The sequence below is a fragment of the Penicillium chrysogenum genome (genome assembly GCF_028827035.1).
Source record: "Penicillium chrysogenum strain IBT 35668 chromosome Unknown utg000005l_segment0_segment0, whole genome shotgun sequence".
In the NCBI taxonomy this organism is placed as follows: domain Eukaryota; kingdom Fungi; phylum Ascomycota; class Eurotiomycetes; order Eurotiales; family Aspergillaceae; genus Penicillium; species Penicillium chrysogenum.
This window is the reverse complement of record NW_026622753.1, coordinates 2917521-2942005: the sequence shown is the minus strand read 5'-3', so window position 1 is coordinate 2942005 and position 24485 is coordinate 2917521. Positions and strand designations below refer to the sequence as shown.

Genomic DNA, 24485 nt, shown 5'->3' with positions numbered 1-24485 from the left:
GCTGCTACTATGTACAGGATATCGTGGATGGCAACTACAAATTCGGAATATGCCCACCAACCTACGCAGTCTCACCGACAAAGATCGGGGAGACTTTGAAATGCCCAGAAATTTCCTATGATACAAATGGGATTCGATATCTCAAATAACGCCGTCGCCCCGCATCAAAGTAGCCATGCTATGTCCTTTGCGCCAATGCCAAGCCGATTCAACGTGCATTTCAAATCAGATGTCCACGTCCCTTCACTATCTCCGATTGCCATCAGGCGTACCACCGTCTTGCAAACCAGGCAGGCCACCAAATCCGCCAGGGAAGCCAGGGTTGTTCGCCAAAGCTTGGAGGTTGAGATTCTGTGGCATGGGGAAACCCTGGAGTTGCTTCTGCAACTGTGCTAGGTCCATGTTCATCGGCGGTGTTCCGGTCATACCCTGCGGCATAGGGAACCCATGCATTGCAGGCGTCGGGGTACTTGACTGCGATGGAGGGCGAGAGGACATGAGTGCAGCCAAACGGCCCGGATCCATCCCACTCATCGCACCTCCATCCATTCCTGGCTGTCGAGGCTGAGCACTGCCAATACCAGGCAGCAAACCTACAACGTCAGGCTGAGGCCCGGCCGGCGGCGCACTTTGAATACCTGGCAGAGCAGGGCCGCCTGGTCGTCGTTGGTCGACCAGGCTGTCAGCTTCGTCCTGCATTTCTTGCTCCTCGTCATCGCGCATTTGTTTCCGGCCAAACCCGCGGTTCCATGTTCCCTGGGCTTCTGCGGCCTCTTCGCCGATGTGGAATCTGTCTTTCATATAGCTAGTCTCGCCAGGCCGACTGCGCGACCAGAATCGAGTGAAGTTATCCTTAGATCCAGAAGCCAAGATATGGCCTAGTGGATGCCAGTCTAGTGACCAAATAGTAGCACCGTGCGCGTACTGTATCCGATGTGCCGGATAGATCACCTGCGGCGGAGTATTGGCTGGGTCCGGGCTGTCATACGGCGCCACGGTAGGAATCTGGCCGGCCGGCAGGTGAGGCTCATCAAGTAGATAATGATATAGAGAACCATCCTCGGCTCCAGTCGAGATGAGGTTACTGTGAATCGGGTGCCATGTCAGAGAAGAAACCGGCTTGTCGTGGCCTCGCAGAATGCAAATATCGCGCATCATCCGCAAATCAAATACTCTCGCGGTCTGGTCTCGCGACGAAGTAGCAAGGAGGTTGCTGTTCACACGCGAGAACCGCGTCGATGTGACGGTGTTTTTGTGACTGTGGAGGGTGGTCAAGCAGCGACCAGTGCGCGGATCCCAGAACTTAACCTGGTGGTCCTTCGATCCAGAAACGATCAGACCCTTGGTTGGGTGCCAGTCGCAAGACTTGACATCCCAGTTGTGTCCGGTCAGTGTTTCGTCGGCCGTTCGGGTTGCAAAGTCGAAAATTTTGAGGGTTGTGTCATCGGACGCTGAAAGAAATTTAGTATCACTGGGTGCCCAGGCCAGATCGCGGACCGCGTCGTGGTGCGCGTCATCGATCGTCTCGACGTTGTTGAAGTTTGGTCGCCAGTATTTGATATCGCCTCTCTGTCCGCCAGAGACCAGCCAGTCCTGGCTATGGGCCCATGCCAAGGAGGTGACACCAGCCTGTATTTGATCGTAGTGTGCCTGTACCGAGGGAACATCTCAGATCAGTAAAGGTGCAATCCGCACAAGTTGTAAATACGCACATCCATAACCGTCTCGAAATTGAACGCCGTTCCATTCCAAAGCATAAATTCTCCCGTATGGCCGCCGGTCAACAGCCGCCTTCCCTCGGGAGTCCATCGCACCACGACGATGGGTTTCTTTGACTTTCCGATTGACTGGTGAAGGTGTCGGACGGGGATTGTATCGACAGCAGAATGGGGCCGCGCCATCGGGGGAAGAACCTGTCGCAAGTTAGCCTCTTTATACGCCAGCTCAGTACAGTTCAAGCCACACATACATCGACAGCAAAGCTGGCACTCGGCCTTTCTGTCTCCAATCGATGCCCTCCTTTGTATCTCGGTTGTTGTGTTCTCATCCATTGTACCATTGAAGAGCCATAATCCGTAACAAGACCTGAGAGTAAGAGCAACCGTTGTCAGTCGGGTTATGAACAAGCAGAAGCTCAATCAAAGTCACTCTAAAGCAAGCTACGTACGTGGTCTGCGAGGTCCGACTGGGCCATCGAAATTCTTGCCAAACCGCCCTGGACCGTCACCTGCATTGTCCTCGTAGTAGGCCATCGCGACCGGTTGAAAAGATGTACAGGATCAAGGCTGTCGGTTGACGATCATGAGGATGAAAGACAATTGAATTTTCAAATACCGATCGAATACTGAATCGGACCGATCCAAGACCTATAAAAAGCAAAAGACGCGGAGAGAGTCGAAGCTCTTCGGAGCGCAGGATCCGTCCCTTGAGCGCATGTGACGCTGATTGGCCCCTGCGGATTTGACCTGCAAGCTTGCGCTATGATGTTTCTGGCCCCGCCATGTCCTGTATTAAATCATCTTGTTTCTGGTTCTTTTGTCTTTTGTCTTCTTCTTCTCTTCTTCTCTTCTCCTCTGTCATAATTGTGCGGCCTGGTTGTTGTTTCAATCTTCGCATTGCTCTCCGTCGGTGCTCCGGTTTCATCGGAGCTCGACTTAAGACCCTTCGACTTCTCACACTACCGAGGTCCCAGAGCTGCTAAGATGACTACTCGCACTGGAGCAATTGCGAGCGCTCGCGAGGAATCGCAGCTCAATTCGAGGAAAGGGGTCCAGAATGAAACCGAGGTCGCTCTACCATCAACGTCAACTGCAAAGAAACGAAGTAAATATCGCCATGTAGCTGCATATCACTCGGAATCTCGTCCTTCCAGCCTCAGTCGAGAGGCAGATGTCCTGCCCAACTTCCTGGGATTTCGAAATCTCATGGTGTTGGTACTTGGTAAGGGTCGCCAGGGAATATTATATGCAAACGGCTAATGTTTTGACAGTGGCAATGAACCTGCGATTGGTTATTGAGAACTTCATGAAAGTGGGTAATCCCAATGTCTCAGTTACTCTTTGAAGTTCATCAACTAATGTTTTAAACATATAGTATGGCGTGCTAATCTGTATTAAATGCCATGACTACCGCAGGCAAGACGTTGTGCTGGGGTCTATACTGTTTGCCTCGGTTCCGTGTCATTTGCTCGTGGCATACATCATCGAACTTTCAGCCGCTACAGCAGCCAAGCAGACAGTGGGCCGTCAGAAGAAGACAGAGAAAGAGAAAGAGCACGACCAGAAGGTCTTCCAGTCGACATGGCCGTACACTGCTTTCCTACACACGCTCAACGCCACGCTATGCCTCGCAGTAACCAGCTTCGTGGTGTATTTCTACATCCACCACCCGGGCATTGGGACAATATGCCAGTTGCACGCTATCATCGTGTGGCTGAAAAACTGCTCCTACGCCTTCACAAACCGAGACCTCCGTCTCGCGTTACTCAATCCCTCCGCAGACCCGGGCTTGCCTAAAATATACTCCTCATGTCCCTACCCGAGAAATATTACCATTAATAACCTAGCGTACTTCTGGCTGGCGCCGACGCTGGTGTATCAGCCTGTTTACCCGCGCACAGCATCCATCCGGTGGTCATTTGTTGCAAAGCGCCTTGCAGAGTTTGTGGGTCTGGCTGTGTTCATTTGGCTTCTGTCTGCTCAGTATGCCGCACCGGTGTTGCGCAACTCGATTGATAAGATCGCAGTAATGGACATTGCCTCGATTTTGGAGCGGGTTATGAAACTGTCCACTATCTCGCTGATTATTTGGCTTGCTGGCTTCTTTGCATTGTTCCAAGCGCTTTTGAATGCTCTGGCCGAGGTCATGCGGTTCGGAGACCGCGAGTTCTACACTGACTGGTGGAACAGCTCCAGTCTGGGTATGTATTGGAGGTCTTGGAATCGGCCTGTCTATCTGTTCATGAAGAGACATGTTTACTCTCCGCTGGTGGGTCGGGGATGGAGTCCTCTGGCTGCGAGTGGAATGGTTTTCACGCTATCTGCCATCCTCCACGAAATGCTAGTGGGGATTCCTACACATAATTTCATCGGTATGTCGTTCCCTCTCTGGTCGCAGCTCCAGTGCTAATGAAGCCCAGGTGTCGCGTTCTTTGGAATGATGTTCCAGCTGCCGTTAATTAGCCTCACCGCACCGTTAGATAATATGCGCGGACCTGAAGGCAGGGTTATTGGAAATTGCATCTTTTGGGTCAGCTTCTGTCTAGTCGGACAACCGCTTGGAGCGCTCCTATACTTCTTCGCTTGGCAGGCCAAGTACGGGAGTGTAAGTAAGATGGTGCCGAACATGGGAGCATGAGCTTTTCGAACATTTAGCCATTATGTGTATCGCATTTCCCTTGACGTATATGTTTGGGCTCATAGTTCTCTTTGGGCATGTATTCGTGAAATGCTAGAAAATATCCCTTGCATGACGACGTCCGATTGTTTTTTGTGCATTGCCACTAACTCGTACGGAGTGCATGCAGAGTGTACTTAGTTATGTAGGATCCAGAAGATTCTCCCAAGGTCTGAGAATGTTAATTCGAAAGGCCAACTATATCACCTTATGACCTTATGACCTTGAAAGGCCACGGGCCCCGGAAGGAACGGGCCAATTCATTGCACCGACGGGAGCTCGGAGTTTGCGACCCCGGAATCCGCCTCAACTACGTAGGTATAAAGGACCCCCAGAATCAGGCAAAATCACAAACTATCTAATCTCACACCATTTCCCCGGATTCTCTTCTCATCATGGTCGCATTCATTGTTCCCGGCAACTACGGGTAGGTAGTCCAAGCTCAACCTCCAAGCTTCCCTGAAATCCGAGGCTAATATTGCTTCCCAGTGCCGTCATCGGCGTCGCTCTCGGCGCCATCCCCGTCTTGGGCTTTGTGCACGGCAATATCACTGGAAGCCTGCGCAAGCAGGCCAAGGTGCCCTACCCCCACAGCTATGCCTCCATGGAGCTATGCAGGGAAAACGTACGTATCCCCCATCACTCGACCTTCGTAAGGCCTCGTATTTAATGGAGACTATGTACTTCTCATGGAACACCAAATGGCACCCACTAAACTGGTTATAGGCCAAAGCCGAGCAGTTCAACTGCGCCCAGCGCGCCCACACCAACTTCCTTGAGAACGCCTCGCAGACAATGCTCTTCACCCTGGTCGCCGGTCTTAAGTACCCTGAGTGGGCTGCTGGCCTGGGAGCTCTCTGGGTTTTCTTCCGCGCTCTGTTCCTTTATGGCTATGTATACTCTGGCAAGCCGCAGGGTAAGGGCCGCATGATCGGCGGGTTCTTCTGGCTTGTGCAAGGTGCTCTGTGGGGATTGAGTGTCTACGGAGTTGGACGGCCCCTGCTTTCTTTCTAAGTGATTGGAGCTTGAAATTCTCTAATGTCTTGGAATTGAAGAACTATGTATTTGTATATCAACTGCAACGTACTCCGTATTATGCGCCACAGTTCCAGCGGAAGGTGAGGCCCGTGGGGGTCCACTGTGGCAGAAAAAGTCCCCCGATTGTCTTCGATTCGAACTTGCTGCTATTATTCTACTTTGGACGTCAAGAAGGCAATTACAATCATATCCTAGAAGGATTTGTCATTTGATTCACTTCCCTCTTAAAATCTCAAAATCACATACCCAATACATAACCATCTCTTCACCCCGCCAACCCCGCCATGTCCTCCAAGTCGCAATTGACCTACAGCGCCCGCGCCCAATCGCACCCCAATCCCCTCGCGCGCAAGCTATTCCAAGTCGCCGAAGAGAAGAAGAGCAATGTTACTGTCTCCGCTGATGTGACCACAACAAAGGAGCTCCTGGACCTCGCCGACCGTAAGTGAACCCAGCTCCCCCCACTCCAAAGGAACAAGCCACTAACCATCCACAGGCCTTGGCCCCTACATCGCCGTGATTAAAACACACATCGACATCCTCTCCGACTTCAGCCAAGAAACAATCGATGGCCTGAACGCCCTAGCGCAAAAGCACAACTTCCTTATCTTCGAAGACCGCAAATTCATCGACATCGGCAACACAGTCCAGAAACAGTACCACAACGGCACCCTCCGCATCTCCGAATGGGCGCACATAATCAATTGCTCCATCCTACCCGGCGAGGGCATTGTCGAGGCCCTCGCTCAAACCGCCCAGGCCACTGATTTCCCCTACGGCTCCGAGCGTGGCCTCCTCATCCTCGCCGAGATGACCTCGAAGGGATCCCTCGCAACAGGCGCCTACACCTCCGCCTCCGTCGACATCGCGCGCAAGTACCCCAGCTTCGTGCTTGGCTTTGTCTCGACCCGGTCTCTCGGCGAGGTTGAGTCTACAGAGGCGCCCGCGCAGGGCGAGGATTTCGTCGTCTTCACCACTGGCGTCAACCTCTCGTCTAAGGGCGATAAGCTCGGTCAGCAGTACCAGACGCCGCAGTCGGCTGTTGGCCGCGGTGCTGACTTTATTATCTCTGGTCGTGGTATCTATGCCGCTGCCGACCCTGTTGAGGCCGCTAAGCAGTACCAGCAGCAGGGCTGGGAGGCGTATCTGGCCCGCGTGGGTGCGCAATAGGAGCGTGCGTCCACCTTCCACTATAGGTACATTTGTGTTGATGCATAATGAGAATTCTATATATGATGGCGTGCTATAACATTTTGCAGTTTGGTGCTTCCTTACATCACCGGTGTTCACGACCTCGCGACCTCGGGACCGCCCGAGTGCCTTTCCAGGGCCATGTAAGGGCTTTCCGGCATGTACAGACGGTGCAAGGGCAAGGTTGAGTCCAACCATACATGCAAGTGCTCAACGGCATGTTTACCCATCTTGATCAAAAGCCAATCTCTGAATATCCGAATATTTGGAGTAGGCTTTGATAAAGCTTTCTCCAAACCCGAGATACCGCCTGGACAACAGATAAGAGTAATCCGGTACTTTTGCTCCTTGAACCTACGACGGAACTAGAAGTGTAAGCATCTTGAAGTTGTGCTCAGGTGCATCGTAATATCCAGCCTATCCTTGACGTAATATCCCTCAATAGATGCGCATCCCCGCACATACAACCGAGTCTCTAGCCCTAAATCATAAGCCTTCCATTGTAATTAATAGACATAACGCCCAGAAAGAAGACAAGAGTTCCCTCTACGCCGATCATTCCCCTCACCCCCTCTCTTGACTGTCCAATGAGACACATCACAAACCGTCAACCCCAGATAAATCGGCTTATCGTGGAGAGACCCACAATTTACCTGCCGTGTTGCATCTGCTACGGTGATAGGAGTGACTCGAGATAACGGCAAGTACGTGCGATGCAGTGCGCTCGCTACCCGGTTTTGCTTAGACGTGCAGGATATAGTAACGAACTTGGTGTTAAGTACAGAGATCGTCCCAAATACATATCTGGCGTGCGGAGTTCCTACTGTTCTTTTACGTTATTTAACTGTGTCCCCCGAGGTTTTCCCTTTCAATCTCTTCTATACATTCCAAGGTTGCCTTGCTTATAATTGCACTGCCACTGACTCGGGGAGAGCTTAACCCTGTTCTGTGTGACCTTGTTTGATCTTAATTACTCTACTGTCCCGACCTTCCGCGCTATACTTTCTACTTTATAGGACCGACACTATGGCTTCAGAGGAGAAGGCTATCGGGATTTCCTCTGGCGTTGATACTGGCTTCGATGTGGGCAAGACAAAACATGTTGATCCCACGATGGAGAAGCATGCACACGACGCCGATGAGGCTCTGAAGGCCCTTGGCGATCTTCAGGGTGAAACTATCGAGCTGGATGAGGCTACGAATCGGCGTTTGCTAAGTGTTATTGATTGGCATATGATGCCTATTATGTGCTTTGTCTATGGCATGAATTATTTGGATAGTACGTGCATACCTTTCCTCGATTTGTCTCCAAGTGGAGCAAGCTTGAGAAGTCTTAGGCTTATGCTTTGTTCCGTTGGCTATTTATTCGACCTAAAGTGCTAACATGTGATCCGATGTATAGAAACCACCCTCTCCTATGCCAGTGTTATGGGTATTAAGAAGGATCTGAATCTTGAGGGAGATCAGTATCAGTGGTTAGGAAGTTTGTTCTACTTTGGTACGTCCCATCTATGCTTTTCTCCTGGATTGATTCTTCCTGGGGGCATTAAAGCTAATAGCTCTTCCGCATAGGTTATCTCGCCTGGGAATATCCAACCAACCGCCTCCTCCAGCGCCTCCCACTAGGAAAATACTCTGCAGCCTGTATCTTAATCTGGGGATTGATTCTCAGCTGTTTTGCCGCTGTCAGCAACTACCAAGGTGCTATCGCTATCCGCTTTATGCTCGGTGTATTCGAAGCCGCCGTGACGCCGGGCTTTGCACTCTTAACTTCCCAGGTACTGGACACCACCCCTGTTCCTCCTCCAAGCCGACAAACAAAAACGATGAACCATATACAATGAGTCGAGCTAACAGTCCTAAACAGTGGTACACAAAACAAGAACAAGGCAGCCGCGTCAACATCTGGTTCAGCTTCAACGGCGTGGGCCAGATCTTCGGCGGAGTAGTCGCGTACGGGATCGCGGTCGGCACCGAGAAACACGGGTCCTCCATCGAGCCATGGAAGATTGTATTCCTCGTCACGGGTCTCCTCACCATCTGCCTGGGTCTGGTATTCCTCTGGATTGTACCAGACAACCAACTCAACGCACGGTGGTTGAATGAAGAAGATCGCATCTTGGCTGTTGCGCGTGTGCGGGTCAACCAGCAGGGCATTGGAAATAAGCATTTCAAGCTATATCAGGTCAAGGAGGCGCTTTTGGATCCGATGACCTGGGCTTTCTTCTTTTATGCTTTGATTGCTGATATTCCGAATGGGGGGATTACCAATTTCTTCAATCAGCTGGTATGTTGGGAGTTTATAAAGATGTGGATGTCAGACATGCTGACCAGTTCAGATTACGAGCTTCGGATACAATGAGAAAGAGAGTCTGATTCTGGGTGTCCCTGGTGGCGCAGTGGAAATCGTTGCATTGCTGCTCAACGGTTATGTCGGACATATCACTGGACAGCGTATCCTCGCCAGTTTGGGTGGGCTAGTCGCTGCGATCGTGGGGATGTTGCTTATTGTTGCCCTGCCCTTATCAAACAATGTTGGTCGTTTGATTGGCTACTATCTCACACAAGCCAGCCCGACACCTTTTGTGGCATTGCTGTCGCTGATTTCATCCAATGTTGCGGGATATACTAAGAAGACGACTGTGGCGGCTTTATATTTGATTGGATATTGTGCTGGAAATATTATCGGTGAGGATGAAGAAAGGGGAAAATACGGAGAGCGCGCGCTAACACCAATTTTCTAGGCCCACAAACCTTCCGCCCCAAGGACGCCCCCCCGCTATGTCCCCGCGGAGGTGACAATCATCGTCTGTTGGGGTGTGTGTCTGTTTCTGCTGGTTGGGGTGTGGATGTGGTATCGTCGTGAGAACCAGAAGAAGCTCCTTTTCACTGCCCGACCAGAATATGTGAGACTAGAGAATCAAGAGTGAGTGATTTATGATGTCTACAGATGTCTACGGACTGGCATTTGCTAACTGTGGCTGTTTAGGTTCCTTGATTTGACAGATCGGGAGAACCCCGAGTTCCTTTATTCTCTTTAAATTAGAACTTTAAAGATTATTATATGAATGCACTCAATTATTTTGGTCGACCTGGTTGAGACGGTGTCTCAACACATGCAGGATGCACTGCCTATCATAGGTTAGTTCCTTATTAGTTTCCTTAGTGTATTTAGTGTATATTCACCTTTTCCCTCTGCCATTTCTTAATGATCGTCCAAACAGAGTTTCTGCATTGACAATGTGACCATGTGGAAGTGAATGGTTTGTTTTTCCCCTTCTATTTATTTATCTATATATTATTATAGTCTAAATCCTATAACTGAATATATACCCCATACTCCCATATTCCCATACAATAAATAAGCCCCTGCATTTGTAACTGCAAGTATCTGCAGGGTAACCGCCTTCATAGGATGATCATGGCCAGAACAACTTCCCCCCCACTCCGCTAAAATAAATGAGGAGCGGTGTGCATTGAAATAAAAGAAATAAAAGAAATGGAAAACACATTTGCTGTTTTCTTTTTCCTTTCCTCATTTCAAGATGGAGTTGATCTCTCGTTTTTCTCGTTTTTAATACATGTTAACCCTAATTTTATCATGAACTTCCCATACATCTGATCTGGGCACCTGCCTATATTTTGCCTATGACAGTTTCCGGGGAATGGCCTCTGTCACATGTCTGGCCCTGGAGCCTTCTTTGGCTTCCAAGTGCGAGCCTCTTGTCACAGAACTCAAGGGATACCCCTCTATATCTCCATCTGAGATGGCCAAGGTCAAAAGGATCGATCCACCGGGAAATGAGCCCGGCCGTCGACAATCACAAACATCGACATCTACTTCGATCAGCCACTCTCGCTCGGCATCCCGCAGTACTGTGCCATCCCGACCCAACAGTCGTCGCAGTTCCTTTCACTCACCGCGCCGGGCTGTGCCCAACACTGCCATCGTACCTATCACCACAACTCGCAGTTCTATACAGGACAAGCGCGAGTCATTACTAGCCCTACACCGGGAGTCATGCCGTCTGTTCCAAGGCGATACATCAAACAGATCCTCGACCGAGACAAGACCTTCTCTACACCGGACAGCATCAGCTACATATAGATCGCACCATGAGAGCCACACATCAGAGAAAGGCAGCTCGGCACCTTCATCCCCAATCATGCCTTCATGTTCTGGCTTCCGTTTTGAGTCTGAATCTACTTTACCAAGCTCAACGAGCCCACCGCACTTTATCACACCAAGAGGTCGATCAAACACCTTACCCAGCCGGCACCACCACAGCCCTTCGTCCTCGTCCATCCACGTCCCGGCGACAGTCATGGAATGGACCTCACCCGATACCCGGCGGCGTGAATACGAGAAGATCGACCGAGCAAGCAGTGGTGTCCGGGGCCTCTGGCGCCGGGTCGCGCCCCGCTGCTTCCAGTCCCGCGACTCGCGCACCCCGTTCTTCGAGGAAGGCAAGACGGAGCGCGAAGGCAGCGTACGTCGGTTCCGTATGGATCTCCCCGAAGACGAAGAGCCAGAAGCGGAGTCTCAAGGGAAGTCGCAAACCCAGCTCTTGGATTTCCTGGGCAAGACCTCGACCTCCAAATCGAGTTCCGATTCAAATTCCCCTGATGGCCCTCGAAGACGCTGGACGTGTCTCCGTTCGAAGACTTCTCCCCTTCCTAATGCCTAAATCCCTCGTTCCGAATTTGATTCTCATTTATCACTCGCCTTGTCACCCAGAGCCTAGCACAGGTGCTGCTCGCAAACCTACACTGCGTCAACTGATTTTCCTATGATACCATGATCCCCGAATGATGATCTGCATTTGCATCCAGTGGTCCCCATTTCGAACGTCTCCCTCGGCGGGAACCTTCCCCTCTGGCTTATTCTTATATCCAGTCCCTTTTGCATTTGTTGCATTGCTGTCTTTTTTGAAGACTGAGATACCCTTATTATTATTGGAACTTTGTACATAGCCTCATGCGGTACATACATACTTTGGCTATAGTGATGCTGTCTTTCGGCATAATTAACTGCTCGGACTTTACACACTTCTAGGCAGTTACTAGCCGTGCTGCTGACTTTGAGTAGACTGACGAAGATTTCGAAAATAGCCGCTTAACATCTTCAACCGGAAACCTCTCCAACTCTCGATGGACGAATGCCCAACCAGGAACTGCCAACAATCTGAATCGAGTACCGGCAGTCATTTCCCTATTTAGATCATCATCCCAAATGCCGGTTCGTATGGCTCGATGCCTATTCGCTGAGATCAGGTACGCATGACCACTCGGCAGGCATTGGTCCTGTGCGCATTCCAATTAATTGATGTGAGATTTTTCTCGACTATCGAAGCCCACCTCCTTTTATTGGTCATCGGATGCATGATAGAAATATCCTCCATAAACAACCTCGGTAGATTTGTTTCTGCTTCCACCGTTTTCCCATGACTTATTGCATGAATGGCTGTTTCCTGCTGTCCGGCAACACCCTAGCTTGGTACCGAGGAAATATCCCTTTATCATCCTTCGAGTTGTCAGGCCTATGAATTCATTCCCACATGTGGACCTCACTATAGGATAAACAGTAAAAGACAGAGCAATAAGACTTTCACATGCACAACACGGGCCTGCGAAAGCGGTGTAAAGCCGCCATATAACCGTTTCTGGTAGCTCGGGGAATAGAAATGTGTGCAGCGGACTACTCAAATATTCAGAATGTAAGTAATATTTATATCCATTTTGAGCATCCAGAGAACCTTGGATATGAGATATCATTTCATGAAACATCAATACGCCAAACCAAAACAGGTAATGCACAAGCGCCGGGTATATCAGAACAAAAACCCAAAATGCTTTTTGTAAAGTCCATCACAGAAGATCAAAGTCATCCAACTTCTCACGGTACCGCAAGATGTTGCGCTTGATCTTACTGGAATCAACCCAGGTAACAAAGTCCTCCATGTTACGGGTAACCAAGAAAGCCGGATCATTCACGACCTCGGTACCAACACGGACATGACCCTGCTCAATGAAAGTAGTAGCCTGACAAAAAAGAAGTAAGGTCAGCATCACACATTACATTGCATACATCCACCCCAAACCAAATCCCCAACTTACAGCTTTAATGGTCTCAACCATGCCAGAGCGCACCATGAAGACAGCCAATCGGCGACGGCATAACGCAGAAACTGTAACCTCGCGCTCGACCTTGGATAGACCGGCGCCCTGCTCGCGGGACTGCTTCAGGATTCCCATGCGCCACAGCTTCTCCAGCAGCTCGGATTCAAGCTTCTTGCGCAGCGGGTCGGCATCTGGGTCCAGTTGGGAGAGCTTGTGGGCGAGCTGGCGCAGAGAACCGCAGAGCGCGTTATATTTGCGGTAGTCCATTGGGTCTTGGAGGAGGTATCGTTGACGGATTTCATGTTCGCGGTGGTTGCCGTCGGACTTGTAGTTGTGGAAGTCGACCTTCCGGAGAAGTCTGCAGGGGAGTTAGTCTTAGCTACTATTGATCTTTTGTGATATCGTGAAGCTTTGGAGATTGGGTGGGATCGGGCTGAGATTTCTGCGGACGGAATTGCCGGTGCGGACGTACTTCTTCTCGTGGTGCTTGAGTTCACGAACCATTATGGCAGTTGTTTCAGCTGGCTGGTATTAAACTGACACAGAAAAAAAAGGTCGAGGGTGACTGAGCTGGGCGAGGACGTTGTTCCTCGACAAGAGTCGCTGCGATAACAAAAAAATCAAGGCGGTCGATTTCTGCCTGTAGATATCCACTCACCGCCCGCCTTCCCCAGCCGCCAACATCTTTCCCAGTTGCTTCTTATCAACATTGGTTGGTCTGGATTCGCGAAATGGAGAATCAAGCTGACACGCCAAGTAAAATGTCAGGTCGCCCTCGGGTGGACCTCGAGCCGTACAAAGCCGAAATCATTGGCCTCTACGAAAAGAAAATGAAGAGTGACGACATTTGCAAGCACATGAAGAGGCAGCATGATATTCAGATCTCGGCGCGTACTCTGACAAAACGCCTGCAGCTATGGGGCGTCAAGAAAAAGATGGAGAACAATTCCTCTAACGAAGCGCTGCACGCCAGAATCAAAAACCTCTTCTTCGACGTGGGTCTGACCGACCAAGAGATCGTCACCGTTCTACACGACGAGGGCTACGATGTCTCCGCCCGTACGCTACGCAGACTCCGTCACCAGCTTGGTATCCGCCTCCGCCTTGATTCGCCTACGCAACAACAAGCACAGGTCCAGGAGATCCTCGACGCTCTGACCGAGGAAATGGACAAGGGAACCATTGAGGGATATGGAAAGGAACTACTGCACAACCACTTCCGAAGCAAGGGGTACGTCTTTGCCCGAGATCGTCTCTACAGTGTCTACCGCATGCTGCGCCCGGATACAGTTGAACGCCGCACGAGAGATATGCATCGGCCCCCTCCCCCGCCGAAGATTCTAGCCGGGCCTAATTTGACCTGGCATGTGAACGGGTACTCAAAGCTAGCCAACTTCGGGTTCCGCATTCATGCCGAGCTCGATGCGTATTCTCGATATGTCCTGTGGATCCATGTTGGTGTGGATGCGCATGCGTCTGTGGGCGTTCTCAAAAACCATCTCGACACTGTTGCTTCTAAAAATCGCCAACCTCGCACTCTTCGATCTGACCTTGAGTCCGAGGTTCCTCTTCTAGCTGATGCTCACTTTGCGCTCCGCCGCGTCACTGAGCCAGATGTCCAGCGTGAGCAATGCTGTGCGCCCGGACGAGCCACAGATACTCACCGGATTGAATCCTGGTGGGCCCAGCTTGCTAAATCAGTAGTGACACTATACCATGTCAGTCAACTTTCACAGGTTCCACTTGCACTTAATCGCAGAATACTGACCTTGACTAGAACTATTTCCGCGAACTTCACAACCAAGGTCTCTTCTCCTCAACAGTAATCCCCGAACAAGTCGCCCTCCTCGCAATCTACATGCCCACTCTCCGCTCCCACATTAAATCCTACGTGCAAACCTGGAACATGCACAACATCCGCAAACAAGCAGACCACCCAGAACGCGCCCCTGGAAAACCCTATATGAACTACCACCACCCACCCAAGGGCGTAGAGAACTTCGGCCTCCCAGCCGATGTTCCCATGCTGCAGTCCATGCAACAGAATCACGCCGACTACGATACAGAGCAATATCTACCGCCAGACACCCTGCACTGGTGTGAGATGCAACTCCAGCAGCTGGGCTTCGATCCTCATAAACCGCCTGCTCGGCTCCCTGGCGACCTACAGCCGTTCCGCTCCGTTTATTTGGCCCTGCGCGAGCGGGCGTGGCATCATGAGCGGTCTGGGGCTGAGCCGAAGTTGGCTGTTTGTGCATTTCCTGGTCAGGGCTTACGGGGCTATTTCCCCTCTGGGCATGCACGGTAGATGATGAATATAATGAATAACGAATGGATGGTATAGGGTCTGAGCTATTTTTTATTAATGCAAGCACAGCATTTTGCTACTGTTGGAATGGATGTTTTCATGACTCGGATGAACAACATTGAACTATCTCATTTATCAAATCTTCAATTTTCTTGTAAGCTATGTAGAAACTTCCGTATGCATTCTGTTCATCGCTGTATCTAGTCTCAATAAACCATGAAAGCCCAGCGCAAAGCAGTATCAAAAGTAGATTAGTAGAAATCCCAACAAACACGCAAAGAAATAGATAAAATATCCTCATGATCCTCAGGAAGACATAGAAGATCCTCCTGCAATCAATCGACTCCTGCCAGCAACCTTCTCGCTCAAAGCCCTAATATTCTCCGCCCCCATAATATCAAGCAAAGAAACCTCAGCCTTAAGCTCCTTAACAATCCACGCGCGGAACTCCATCGCAACAAGCGAGTCAATACCCCCAAATCCAAATCTCTGGGCATCAAGTTCCGAACAGGGAATAGCAAGCAAAGAAGCAAGTCTCTCAACAATCCCATCCGACACAACAATCACAGCACCCTCAAATCCATCCGCCGCCGACAAAAGCGCCGCAACACTAACACTCTTCTGCTGAGAAACCTCACTATTCTTCGCCGTCACCGTACTACGGAAGTGCGTGAACATTGAGTAATTCAGATACGTAGGCAGGGGGACGCCGTTCTGACGACACATCTCCGCAGTCGGAAGACCGAGAACGAGCTGCGAACACGCTGATGCATTACCGCCATCTTGACGAATGAGGAAGTCGACTGTTGCGTGGACCTCTTCTTCCCGCAGAAGCTCGAATAATGTTGCTGTGTGCGTGCGCATCGAGCTTCGGTTCTCGGCTACCCACCCGACGTTGGATACACTGCCCAGGTTTATGCTGGCTGCTTGCATCCCTTTCGACACGCGATATGCGGCTAGTGCGTCTTGGAAGGTGTTGCCTGCGGCGTAGTTGGATTGTCCGCGGTTGCCGAAGATGCCGGCGACGGAGGAAAGCATGATGAAGAAGTCCATGTTGTCTGGTAGGACTGTGTGCAGGTTCCAGGAGCCTTGGACTTTCGGTCTGATGGCTGCTTGCCAGTCGTTGAAGGATAGTCCGGTGAAGGCGCCGTCCTGGAATATGTTAGTTGTATATTTAGTAAAAGCTAAGGGTTGGGGAGTTACCCGTAGGACCATTGATGCTTGGATGCACCCTTTGATAGGAGGCAGGTCGGAAAAGGCCTCTCCGGACAATTGTTGGAGGCTAGAGGCATCGGCCACATCGCAGACCAGCGAATGCACCTTGCATCCCATTCTGTCGAGATCGGCAATCAATTCCATCTTCTCTTGGCTCGAAGCTGATGAGCGCGATAGGATAATCAGGCTTGTTGCGCCGCCAGATGCCATCCATCGTGCTAAACTCCGGCCCAAGCCACCGTAACCACCAGCAAGAACGTACGAGGCGTCAGGGTCAAAGTGACATGGTACTATTGGTCGTGGGACCACAGGGACCATGTTGGACGGATTAGGTACAATCACAACTTTTGCTGCTTCTCCGCTCTGCGCAGCTCGAATACCTTCCTTGATCTGTGTAAAGTCCAAGACAGTTGTTGTCCGGAGTTGACCGATCTTGCCTTCGGAGTACAATCTCAATGCCTCAGTGAGCAAAAGACGGACCGATTTCGGTCGATGTTGAGCCATCAAAGGAACGTTGACCGTGTGGACGCTCACATTGCGAGGCCAAGAGGCCATCTCGACTGTGGTATCAGCTCGCAGATTTGGATTCGACACATCCACAAATGTCCCAAATGGAGCAAGGCATGCCATTGAACCCCGGAGTGCCTCGCCGCTCAGCGCGTTGAAGACGACGTCAACACCAGTATGATTCGTGCACCGCATGACACTCTTGACGAATTTCAGATCTTTCCTGGAGAAGATACGTTCTTTAGAGATCCCATAATCAGAGACAAGCAAATCACGTTCTTCGACTGTTGCCACAGTAGCGTAGATCGTAGCTCCGATCATCTGGGCATATTGAGTCGCCGCTTGACTTATATCCGTTGCACCGGTATGAATCAGTATAGTGTTTTCGGGTCCCAGACGAGCCATCTCCCCGAGTCCTTGGATTGCTGTCGCGTACGCCCAAGCCAAACCGGCTGCGACTTCGAAAGAGATTTCGTCGGGGATTCTCACGAGCTGCAGCTGATCAGCTCGACCGTGTGTTCGGACAGAACCGCCCTTTTTGTCGCCCGAGATGTAGATGACTCTGTCACCGGCAGCTGTGCCGTCGACTTCCGATCCGACCTTGCTCACAACACCGGCAATCTCATTCGCGAGGCGGCCGGCGGAGACATCTGAAGAAAGACCAATTGCCCGGATCTCAACCTCGACCTCGGTGTCTTTGTGTGATTCTTCATGCTGCGTATCGATGACCCAACGGTATTCCCCGGTGCTAACAGCAGCTTCCTGCAACTCAATGGGAGTATCATGATCACCGAGTCGTCGAAGCTGAGGAGCTTGCTGAGAAGACTGTGCAGCAAGGAACTGATCCGCAGCCTCCCACTCGTTCAAACGGCCAATGTGTATCAAACCATTCTGCAACATGTACTCGGCGTGGCGATCATTATCCGGCATGTCCACGAATTGCCGCTTGATAATCTTGCCAACAGCTGTAGCGAGATTCTGTGGCGAAGCGACGTCTGGCTCCGCCTCTGTCAGGGTGACGATATTTGAGCCATCGGCATTCCGCTCCCAGCGCACTGTTCGGAGAAGACCGAGGCTCATACTTGCGTGTGGCTGTGTGAGAGGATTGCAGGTCACCCACAGTAGGTTTTGGCACTCGCTGAGCATCTTCTTGAGCGTGTCGTATTCTGCTTCGGTCATATCGAAGAGGTAGGGGGACTCCAAATCCATTAATGAGATGCAAAGGGCATCTGACAAGATGGAATTTTCCACTTCCATAGGCTCCTTGACGAGAATACTCGTGTATCCCAGTTCCGGCAAAAGTACCTGGAGGTTCTCAGTGACCTGCCGGGCTTTCAATGTGCCGAGCGTCAAGATTATCGCAGTGTTCGATGGCTTCTCCGCGGGTATTTTGACGGCTGAAGAAACCAGAATGCTCTGCCATGTGAGATCTGGATCGTTCGAACTGGGATACTCGGCATCAATGCCCGAGAATCCAGCTTTCAGCAGCAGAGGATTCCATTCTTCGGCCGGGATGTAGGGACACCACTGACGACATGGCTCATCGCCCAGCCACCACCCGGGAAGCTGACCGAAAACAAGCGGATACCAGAGGAAATCCTGTCGGATTCCTTCCTGCATGATGAGCTGACCACCCGGCTTCAACAGCGATCGAAGGTTCGATAATGCGTTATGCAGGTTTGCAGTAGCGTGAATGACATTGCCAGCAAATATCAGGTCATATGTCCCCAGCTGGAATCCCTGGTCGACGGGGCTTCGCTCAATATTGAGCGATTGGAAGTTCATGATATCGGACCATGGCTGGAAACGCTGTTTTGCTTTCTCGAAGAAGCCGGATGAAATGTCAGTGAATGTGTAGCTGGCAATGTTTCCTTTGGTCTTTGCAAGGTCTGGCGAAAGGACGGCCAGGACTTCAGCAGTGAAGCTTCCAGTGCCACCACCGATCTCAAGGATGTTCAGCTCGGAATGCTGGTGCCGGATGAGAGACAAGTGGGTCTGAAGATGCTGCGGCAGGTTATACAAATGGAGGCCTTCTTTGTACACCTGTTCCATCACGGCGTCTTGACCAAACATGAGATCCAGCGGATCAGTCTCCTGTCGCACAACTTTGGCGATGTTGCGACCCATTCGGGCTGTGATGGCGCCTTCGGCGCTGTGGGCCTCGATTTCCTTGCCAATAGCTTCCTTGAGAGCCTCGTCTTGGGCAATCTCCAGGAATTCATTGTAGGGAAGGTGGATTATTTCATCGCGCTTGAGCATCGTTTGCACATGCTCCATCCAGTCAAAGAATCTTCGCATAGGCAAATCGAGTTTCATGACATGAAGGTCTCCGAGCTCCTCCAGTGCATCCATGACGTAGAGCATCGTTGCAAGCTGAAGACGTTTCACCCAGTACAGAGCCTGGGTGTCATCGGAAGCATGGAGGGAAGTCAGTGCACAGGCTGCTTCTGAGTCGAGGAAATGCACGTCGGGCTTGTATTCAATCGCGCTGCACAGTTTGCGCTCACTATTTTCAGCAAGACCAGACTCCAGTGGAGTGAGCTCTATACCGTCCATGCGGATGCGGTGCCTATTAGTTCCCTCGTCCAGCATTTGGATCTGGCCCTCGAATTTATCAGATTCCGCCGTCGACACGCTTGCATGTCCCGTAAATTTGTGCGTTGGGGCTGAATTCAGATCCGCTGAAACCCAGACATCGCGTATAAAAGTTGGCAATCTGATCTGATCCAGGGTGGACTTGCTGGTAAAGTCAAGAACAGCCGCAATCATCAAGTGGATCATGCTATCCATTGTGGCAGGGTGGATGAGGTGGGAATGTAAATATTGCTTTGGCATGGACTGTGCAATGTCCGGAACTGTCACTGATCCAACAACCTTACCAAGCCCACATCCACTTGCGCGGACGTCTGCGAGGTTTCGGAACAGAGGACCAAAATTGAGTCCGGATGTTTGGAGATTGTTGTATGTGGATTTGAAGGCCATGGATTTGGTGCACGTCTCATTTGCACGGAAATGTTCGGATTCCCATGCTCGGCTTTCTTCTTCTGCTTCGCGGCCATTGTCCACTGGGTCAGAAGCTGTTTCATGATCAACGGTGATGTGGCCAGTGCAGTGTTCTGTCCACTCGTCGCTCGATGCATTGTAAGAAGTTATCTGAAACCGCCGCCATGTTCGCGATGATGCCGAGTCTTCGACAGTTGCCATTGCCAAGGAGACTTCAATTCCTTCTTTGGTATCGGGTATAATCAAGGCTCTTCGGATGTTGACCTTTCGTAGTCGGAAGCCAGTGATCTTTTCCTCGCCGGCTAACTGCCTCGATGCTTCAATTGCCATTATCAAATAGCCTACGCCAGGGTAGACGTAGTTGCCAGTGACCTAGGCCATGTTAGTAATGAAGCTGTCTTGTAGGCAATTCTGGACTCACCATATGATCCCTTAGCCAGGGGTTCTCGTTCAATCGGACAAAATGTCTCCATCTGGGAGCAGTAGGATTCCAATCCGTGATTGGTGCACCAAAGAGGTCATGACGAGGGAACTTCCGAGTTCGAATATTCTTGCTTAGTCGACTCTCAAACAGAATCTTCTCAGTATGCTTGAAGCTGTACGGTGGGAGGTCCACCAACAGTCTGGGCCGCCTTTTTGCCTTAGAATGAGGGGCTTGGTTCACAGCATGGAAATCCAGTTCACATCCACTCGAAGCTAGGAAGCCGACTGTAGTGAGCAGAGTGTTGAGGCTGTGATCTGTCCGTTTAAGAACGGCCAGGTACTTGAATTCCAACTTAGGGCTCTTCGAAGCCAGTGTCTCTTTGATCGCACTCTGCAGGGTTGAATGAGGCCCTATCTCCACAAGAAGGCGCAGTGAATCCGCTAGATCGGTTGTCCCATGGCTGGAGCTTGCGTTTGAGGTCATTGCAACCAAAGCGCTTGTGAAAAGAACAGGAGAAACCATATTGTCCACCCAGTACTGAGCAGGCAGATGTTCCTCTTTGACTTGCTGCCCTGTGACAGTAGAAAACATATGCACCTGGTGTGGAGCTGCGAGCCGTCTTCCATAAGGGAGTGTTCCCATCAGGCGAAGATAATCCTGAGCAATCGCATGCATATGGGCCGAGTGATACGCATTCTTGACGTTCAACTTTCGAGCAAAGATGCCATCGGCATCAAGAAGACTCCTGAGGCGGTCAATCATAGCGTCGTCTCCAGACACTGTGTTGTTCTTAGGACTGTTGTGGCAGGCGATAATGAGTTCTCCGGTGTTTTTTCCCTTCACGGAGTCCAGATAGGGCTGCAGCTGCGATGCACCTAGACCCACGGCCATCATAGCCCCATTTGCAGAAAGCTGCTTGGATGATACGTATCCACGGTAGTATGCAACCTTCCACGCGCCTTCACGGGACAGTTTGCCAGAGCAGTAAGCAGCAGCTATCTCACCGGATGAGTGACCCGTTACTCGTTTTGGGAAGATTTGCCAACTGGCCAAGAGATCGACGAGCGCAATTTGCAAGACTGTGCATAATGGATGAGCGATCTCGGGCAAGTTGACTCGGGATGACTCTCGCTCAGTCAAGAGCTCGTCTGTAATACGTTAGTCGAGTTGCATTCGGATAAAAGCAGGCTCATCAAATGATTACCAAGTAATGACCATGGACTACCGAGTCGGCGGATATAGTCCGATGCTTCCTCCACGGACTCCTGGAAAGCAGGGTAGACCATGAGCTCTCGGCCCATGGCCTGGTATTGAGCTCCCTGACCAGTGAAAACAAATTCAACCTCTGGCACTCTGGCGGCCCTGGTTGGCTTGGCAAAATTCGATTCTGACAGGTTCCATGCGAGTTCTTTGACTGAGGTTGCCATAATAAAACTCTTCCAGGGAAACTGGGATCGTTTCTTTGACAGGGTAAAGGAGAGATCATCAAGAAGATGGTCATGGAGAACCGACTGCGACGTTCTCCGGTTCAAGTATTTGGCGAATTCAGCTGCGTTCCGCTTGACGCCATCTTCATCGAAAGCTGAGAGCAAGAATACTTTCGGTTTCTCGACCAGGCTGGTGTATGTCGATGACGTGAAGGTGGGTGATGCACAAAAGCTATCGCTTGTGGGTGTGTCGATAAAGGTATTCTCATTCCCCGAGGGATCGCTATCATCAAATGAATCCGTCAAGAGATGAGTTGGCTCTTTTCCTGATCGGGACAGGGCCAAGAGCCGGCTCTTGATTTTCTGGGTTGTGGGAACAGTAGATGTAGTGCGATGGGCACATGTAAGACGGCGGTCATTGAGATAGTGGTAAGCGTCATCAAGAATGCAGTGAGCATTGGTGCCACCAATTCCAAATGAGTTGACTGACACTCTTCGCAGCCCTGGCGATGGCCATGGAAGAGCCTCGGTAGGGAATGCAATGTTCCAGTCCGCGGCAGGAATCGAAGGATTCGTCTGCTTCATATCAAAGTTTGCAGGTATGATACCAGACTCAAGGGTTAGAATAGATTTGATAATGCTTGCCACACCTGAGCCACCTTCCAGATGCCCAATGGAAGACTTGATCGCCCCGACGTAAAGCGGAGTCTCTCGCTGACATTTGAACGCTTTCGCAAGAGCACCTGCTTCGATTGGGTCACCGGTGCTTGTTCCCGTGCCATGGGCTTCAACAAATCTTGTGTTTTCGAGACCTAAGCCGGCCCTCCAGTAGACCTCACGGATCAATCTTTCTTGGGCATCTGCACTGGGAACAGTGATTCCTGGCGTGCGGCCATCCTGGTTGACTCCGGTCTCCCGAATAACCGCACGGATGGTATCTCCGTCTCTTATAGCGGCACTCAAAGGCTTCACTACAACTGTGCCCACGCCTTCGCCTCGGGCATAGCCTTCAGCACGGGAATCAAAGCTGAAAGACCGCCCTTGAGGTCCCAACAAACCATGGTGGCTCATGCCGATGGTTTCCGTGGGGTTCTCAAGGATACTCACACCACTGACGACAGCCTTAACCATTATCGATATTAGTATGGGAATATCAGTGTCAAGACGGATAACGTACCATGTTTGTCTCTCTAGCACGTAAGCTCTGAACAGCAAGATGCAGCGCTACCAAGCTGCTGGAACAAGCCGTGTCAATAGTCATGCTAGGTCCTTTGAAGTCAAAGAACCAGCTGACACGGTTGGACAGAATAGCATTGGTGACACCTGTGGGCTTGTATTTTAAAGTGGTTTCTGGGTCTAAATTAAGGATACCCAGGTAGTCATGGTTGAATCCACTGACAAAGACCGATGTGTTGGAGCCAACAGCACTGGTCAACGGGATGCCTGCATTTTCCAAGGCGTGATAAACATTTTCCAGTACCAACCGCTGTTGGGGGTCCAATGTCAAGAGCTCATTCTTGGTGATATTGAAGAAGGACCCATCGAAGTAGGCAGGGTCTTCTGAGACGTAGTGTCCTCCTTGAACATGAAACTACAGATGGATATTAATTAACCAATCATTTTTCATCGCGACATTGGTCTGTCGCGGTTCGGATATAACTCACTGTTCCACCATGCTCGGGGTCCGGATGATAGAAGGCGTCCGAGTTGAAGCGTTCTTTGGGTATCGATGACCACGTCGAGCGGGCCTGTAGGAGAAGCTCCCACAGACTCTCGGTGGTTGTTGCTTGCTGCGGAAAGCGAGTGGCTAGGCCAACAATGGCGATGGCTTCAAGAGAATCAGGAGGTATGGCTCCATCGCCGCTAAGGCCGCTTGCTAGTGAGAGAGGACGCATCTTCCAATACCAAAAGGAATCCTTGATATGGCAATAGGTCCGAGTTTAGAATATATGGGGAGTAGATGAAGAAGTGGGTATAAAGAGGAAGTACAAAGAGGAAGGTATGGACACTGAAGGAGTCAAGATTGGGATAAAGTGAAGATAGAGTGATGATATAAGATGATTGAGGATCGAGATGAGGTGAGATTTTGATAGCAAACCCCTGCGTACCCCCTCCTTCATATACCTACCTCAATGCTGAACCATACACGTAAGTGCATGTGAAGCTAAGAGAAACAGGATTCGCGAAGGAGCCCAAGCACTTGGAAACCCGAGATTGGCAGTCTGGCGGTGGGCATGAGCATGTTTACTGATCTTCGCGAGCTTCCTATTTTGATTGCGTTCATTAAAAGAAAAGTGGATAGCTGGCTCGTTGGTATTTGGAATGTCAAGGGCTTCCATGGCTGTTATTCCTGTATATACTTTGTATGTACTTTCAACGGTGAACACCAAATCTATACAATCTACGAGCTTGATTGGCTTATACAGGGATGTATCTTGAAAATTATGATGTATTCATGTAACAATCTTCCAAATGATAAACCAAAAAACAGCAATTTTTGGATGCCATACGTTTCATATGCCAAGAATGGGGCGTATGTAGATATTTCCAGATGTAGATGGCTACATATATATACAAACCCTACCTACATAGATATACCAAGGTCGGATGCAAAGCCATCAAATCCGAGATACTGGCCAGCGGCGATATGCATTGCCGTTAGTATAGCTTGCAGCACAACGTTTGTCGATCGCTGTCAAATTCGGGTCTGAGGCTTTTCTTTGCGTTAAAGTGCTAAAATATGAACTGCTGATTGGTCACCAGGATATTAGGACTAGGTCGATACGGGTTGCCCATTCGCCTGTTTGCCCTAGAAGCTTCCAAGGTTCCATGGGAGATTAGAGTCACAACAGCCGTC

At 50.5% G+C, this 24485-nt stretch overlaps 9 protein-coding genes across 9 annotated transcripts; 6 read left to right on the top strand and 3 right to left on the bottom strand.

Moving 5' to 3' along the window:
* Positions 1-246: 246 nt before the first annotated feature.
* Positions 247-2252, bottom strand: N7489_009505 (WD40 repeat domain-containing protein; the record flags this gene model as incomplete). The annotated part of the gene is made up of 4 exons (XM_056715255.1): positions 247-1650; positions 1713-1913; positions 1970-2085; positions 2168-2252. The coding sequence occupies 4 exons, from the start codon at positions 2250-2252 to the stop codon at positions 247-249; spliced, it is 1806 nt and encodes a 601-aa protein (XP_056562877.1).
* A 450-nt stretch (positions 2253-2702) lies between these two features.
* Positions 2703-4356, top strand: N7489_009504 (putative diacylglycerol O-acyltransferase (DgaT); the record flags this gene model as incomplete). Its single annotated transcript, XM_056715254.1, has 4 exons — positions 2703-2940; positions 2990-3030; positions 3094-4090; positions 4139-4356. The coding sequence occupies 4 exons, from the start codon at positions 2703-2705 to the stop codon at positions 4354-4356; spliced, it is 1494 nt and encodes a 497-aa protein (XP_056562876.1).
* Positions 4357-4790: 434 nt separating this feature from the next.
* N7489_009503 (MAPEG family protein) lies at positions 4791-5409 on the top strand (the record flags this gene model as incomplete). Its single annotated transcript, XM_056715253.1, has 3 exons — positions 4791-4822; positions 4885-5020; positions 5122-5409. The coding sequence occupies 3 exons, from the start codon at positions 4791-4793 to the stop codon at positions 5407-5409; spliced, it is 456 nt and encodes a 151-aa protein (XP_056562875.1).
* A 308-nt stretch (positions 5410-5717) lies between these two features.
* Positions 5718-6603, top strand: pyrG (orotidine-5'-phosphate decarboxylase pyrG; the record flags this gene model as incomplete). Its single annotated transcript, XM_056715252.1, has 2 exons — positions 5718-5874; positions 5930-6603. The coding sequence occupies 2 exons, from the start codon at positions 5718-5720 to the stop codon at positions 6601-6603; spliced, it is 831 nt and encodes a 276-aa protein (XP_056562874.1).
* Positions 6604-7650: 1047 nt separating this feature from the next.
* Positions 7651-9665, top strand: N7489_009501 (uncharacterized protein; the record flags this gene model as incomplete). The annotated part of the gene is made up of 7 exons (XM_056715251.1): positions 7651-7903; positions 8027-8122; positions 8197-8402; positions 8492-8911; positions 8964-9266; positions 9369-9550; positions 9614-9665. 7 exons carry the CDS (start codon positions 7651-7653, stop codon positions 9663-9665), a joined length of 1512 nt encoding a protein of 503 aa, XP_056562873.1.
* A 624-nt stretch (positions 9666-10289) lies between these two features.
* On the top strand, positions 10290-11312 carry N7489_009500 (uncharacterized protein; the record flags this gene model as incomplete). Its single annotated transcript, XM_056715250.1, has 1 exon — positions 10290-11312. One exon carries the CDS (start codon positions 10290-10292, stop codon positions 11310-11312), a length of 1023 nt encoding a protein of 340 aa, XP_056562872.1.
* Positions 11313-12492: 1180 nt separating this feature from the next.
* Positions 12493-13248, bottom strand: N7489_009499 (snoRNA-binding rRNA-processing protein IMP3; the record flags this gene model as incomplete). The annotated part of the gene is made up of 3 exons (XM_056715249.1): positions 12493-12666; positions 12742-13102; positions 13217-13248. The coding sequence occupies 3 exons, from the start codon at positions 13246-13248 to the stop codon at positions 12493-12495; spliced, it is 567 nt and encodes a 188-aa protein (XP_056562871.1).
* A 227-nt stretch (positions 13249-13475) lies between these two features.
* N7489_009498 (Clr5 domain-containing protein) lies at positions 13476-15052 on the top strand (the record flags this gene model as incomplete). Its single annotated transcript, XM_056715248.1, has 2 exons — positions 13476-14462; positions 14522-15052. The coding sequence occupies 2 exons, from the start codon at positions 13476-13478 to the stop codon at positions 15050-15052; spliced, it is 1518 nt and encodes a 505-aa protein (XP_056562870.1).
* Positions 15053-15358: 306 nt separating this feature from the next.
* N7489_009497 (uncharacterized protein) lies at positions 15359-23523 on the bottom strand (the record flags this gene model as incomplete). The annotated part of the gene is made up of 6 exons (XM_056715247.1): positions 15359-16204; positions 16256-20149; positions 20199-21349; positions 21406-22750; positions 22806-23219; positions 23293-23523. The coding sequence occupies 6 exons, from the start codon at positions 23521-23523 to the stop codon at positions 15359-15361; spliced, it is 7881 nt and encodes a 2626-aa protein (XP_056562869.1).
* Between the last annotated feature and the right edge of the window lie 962 nt (positions 23524-24485).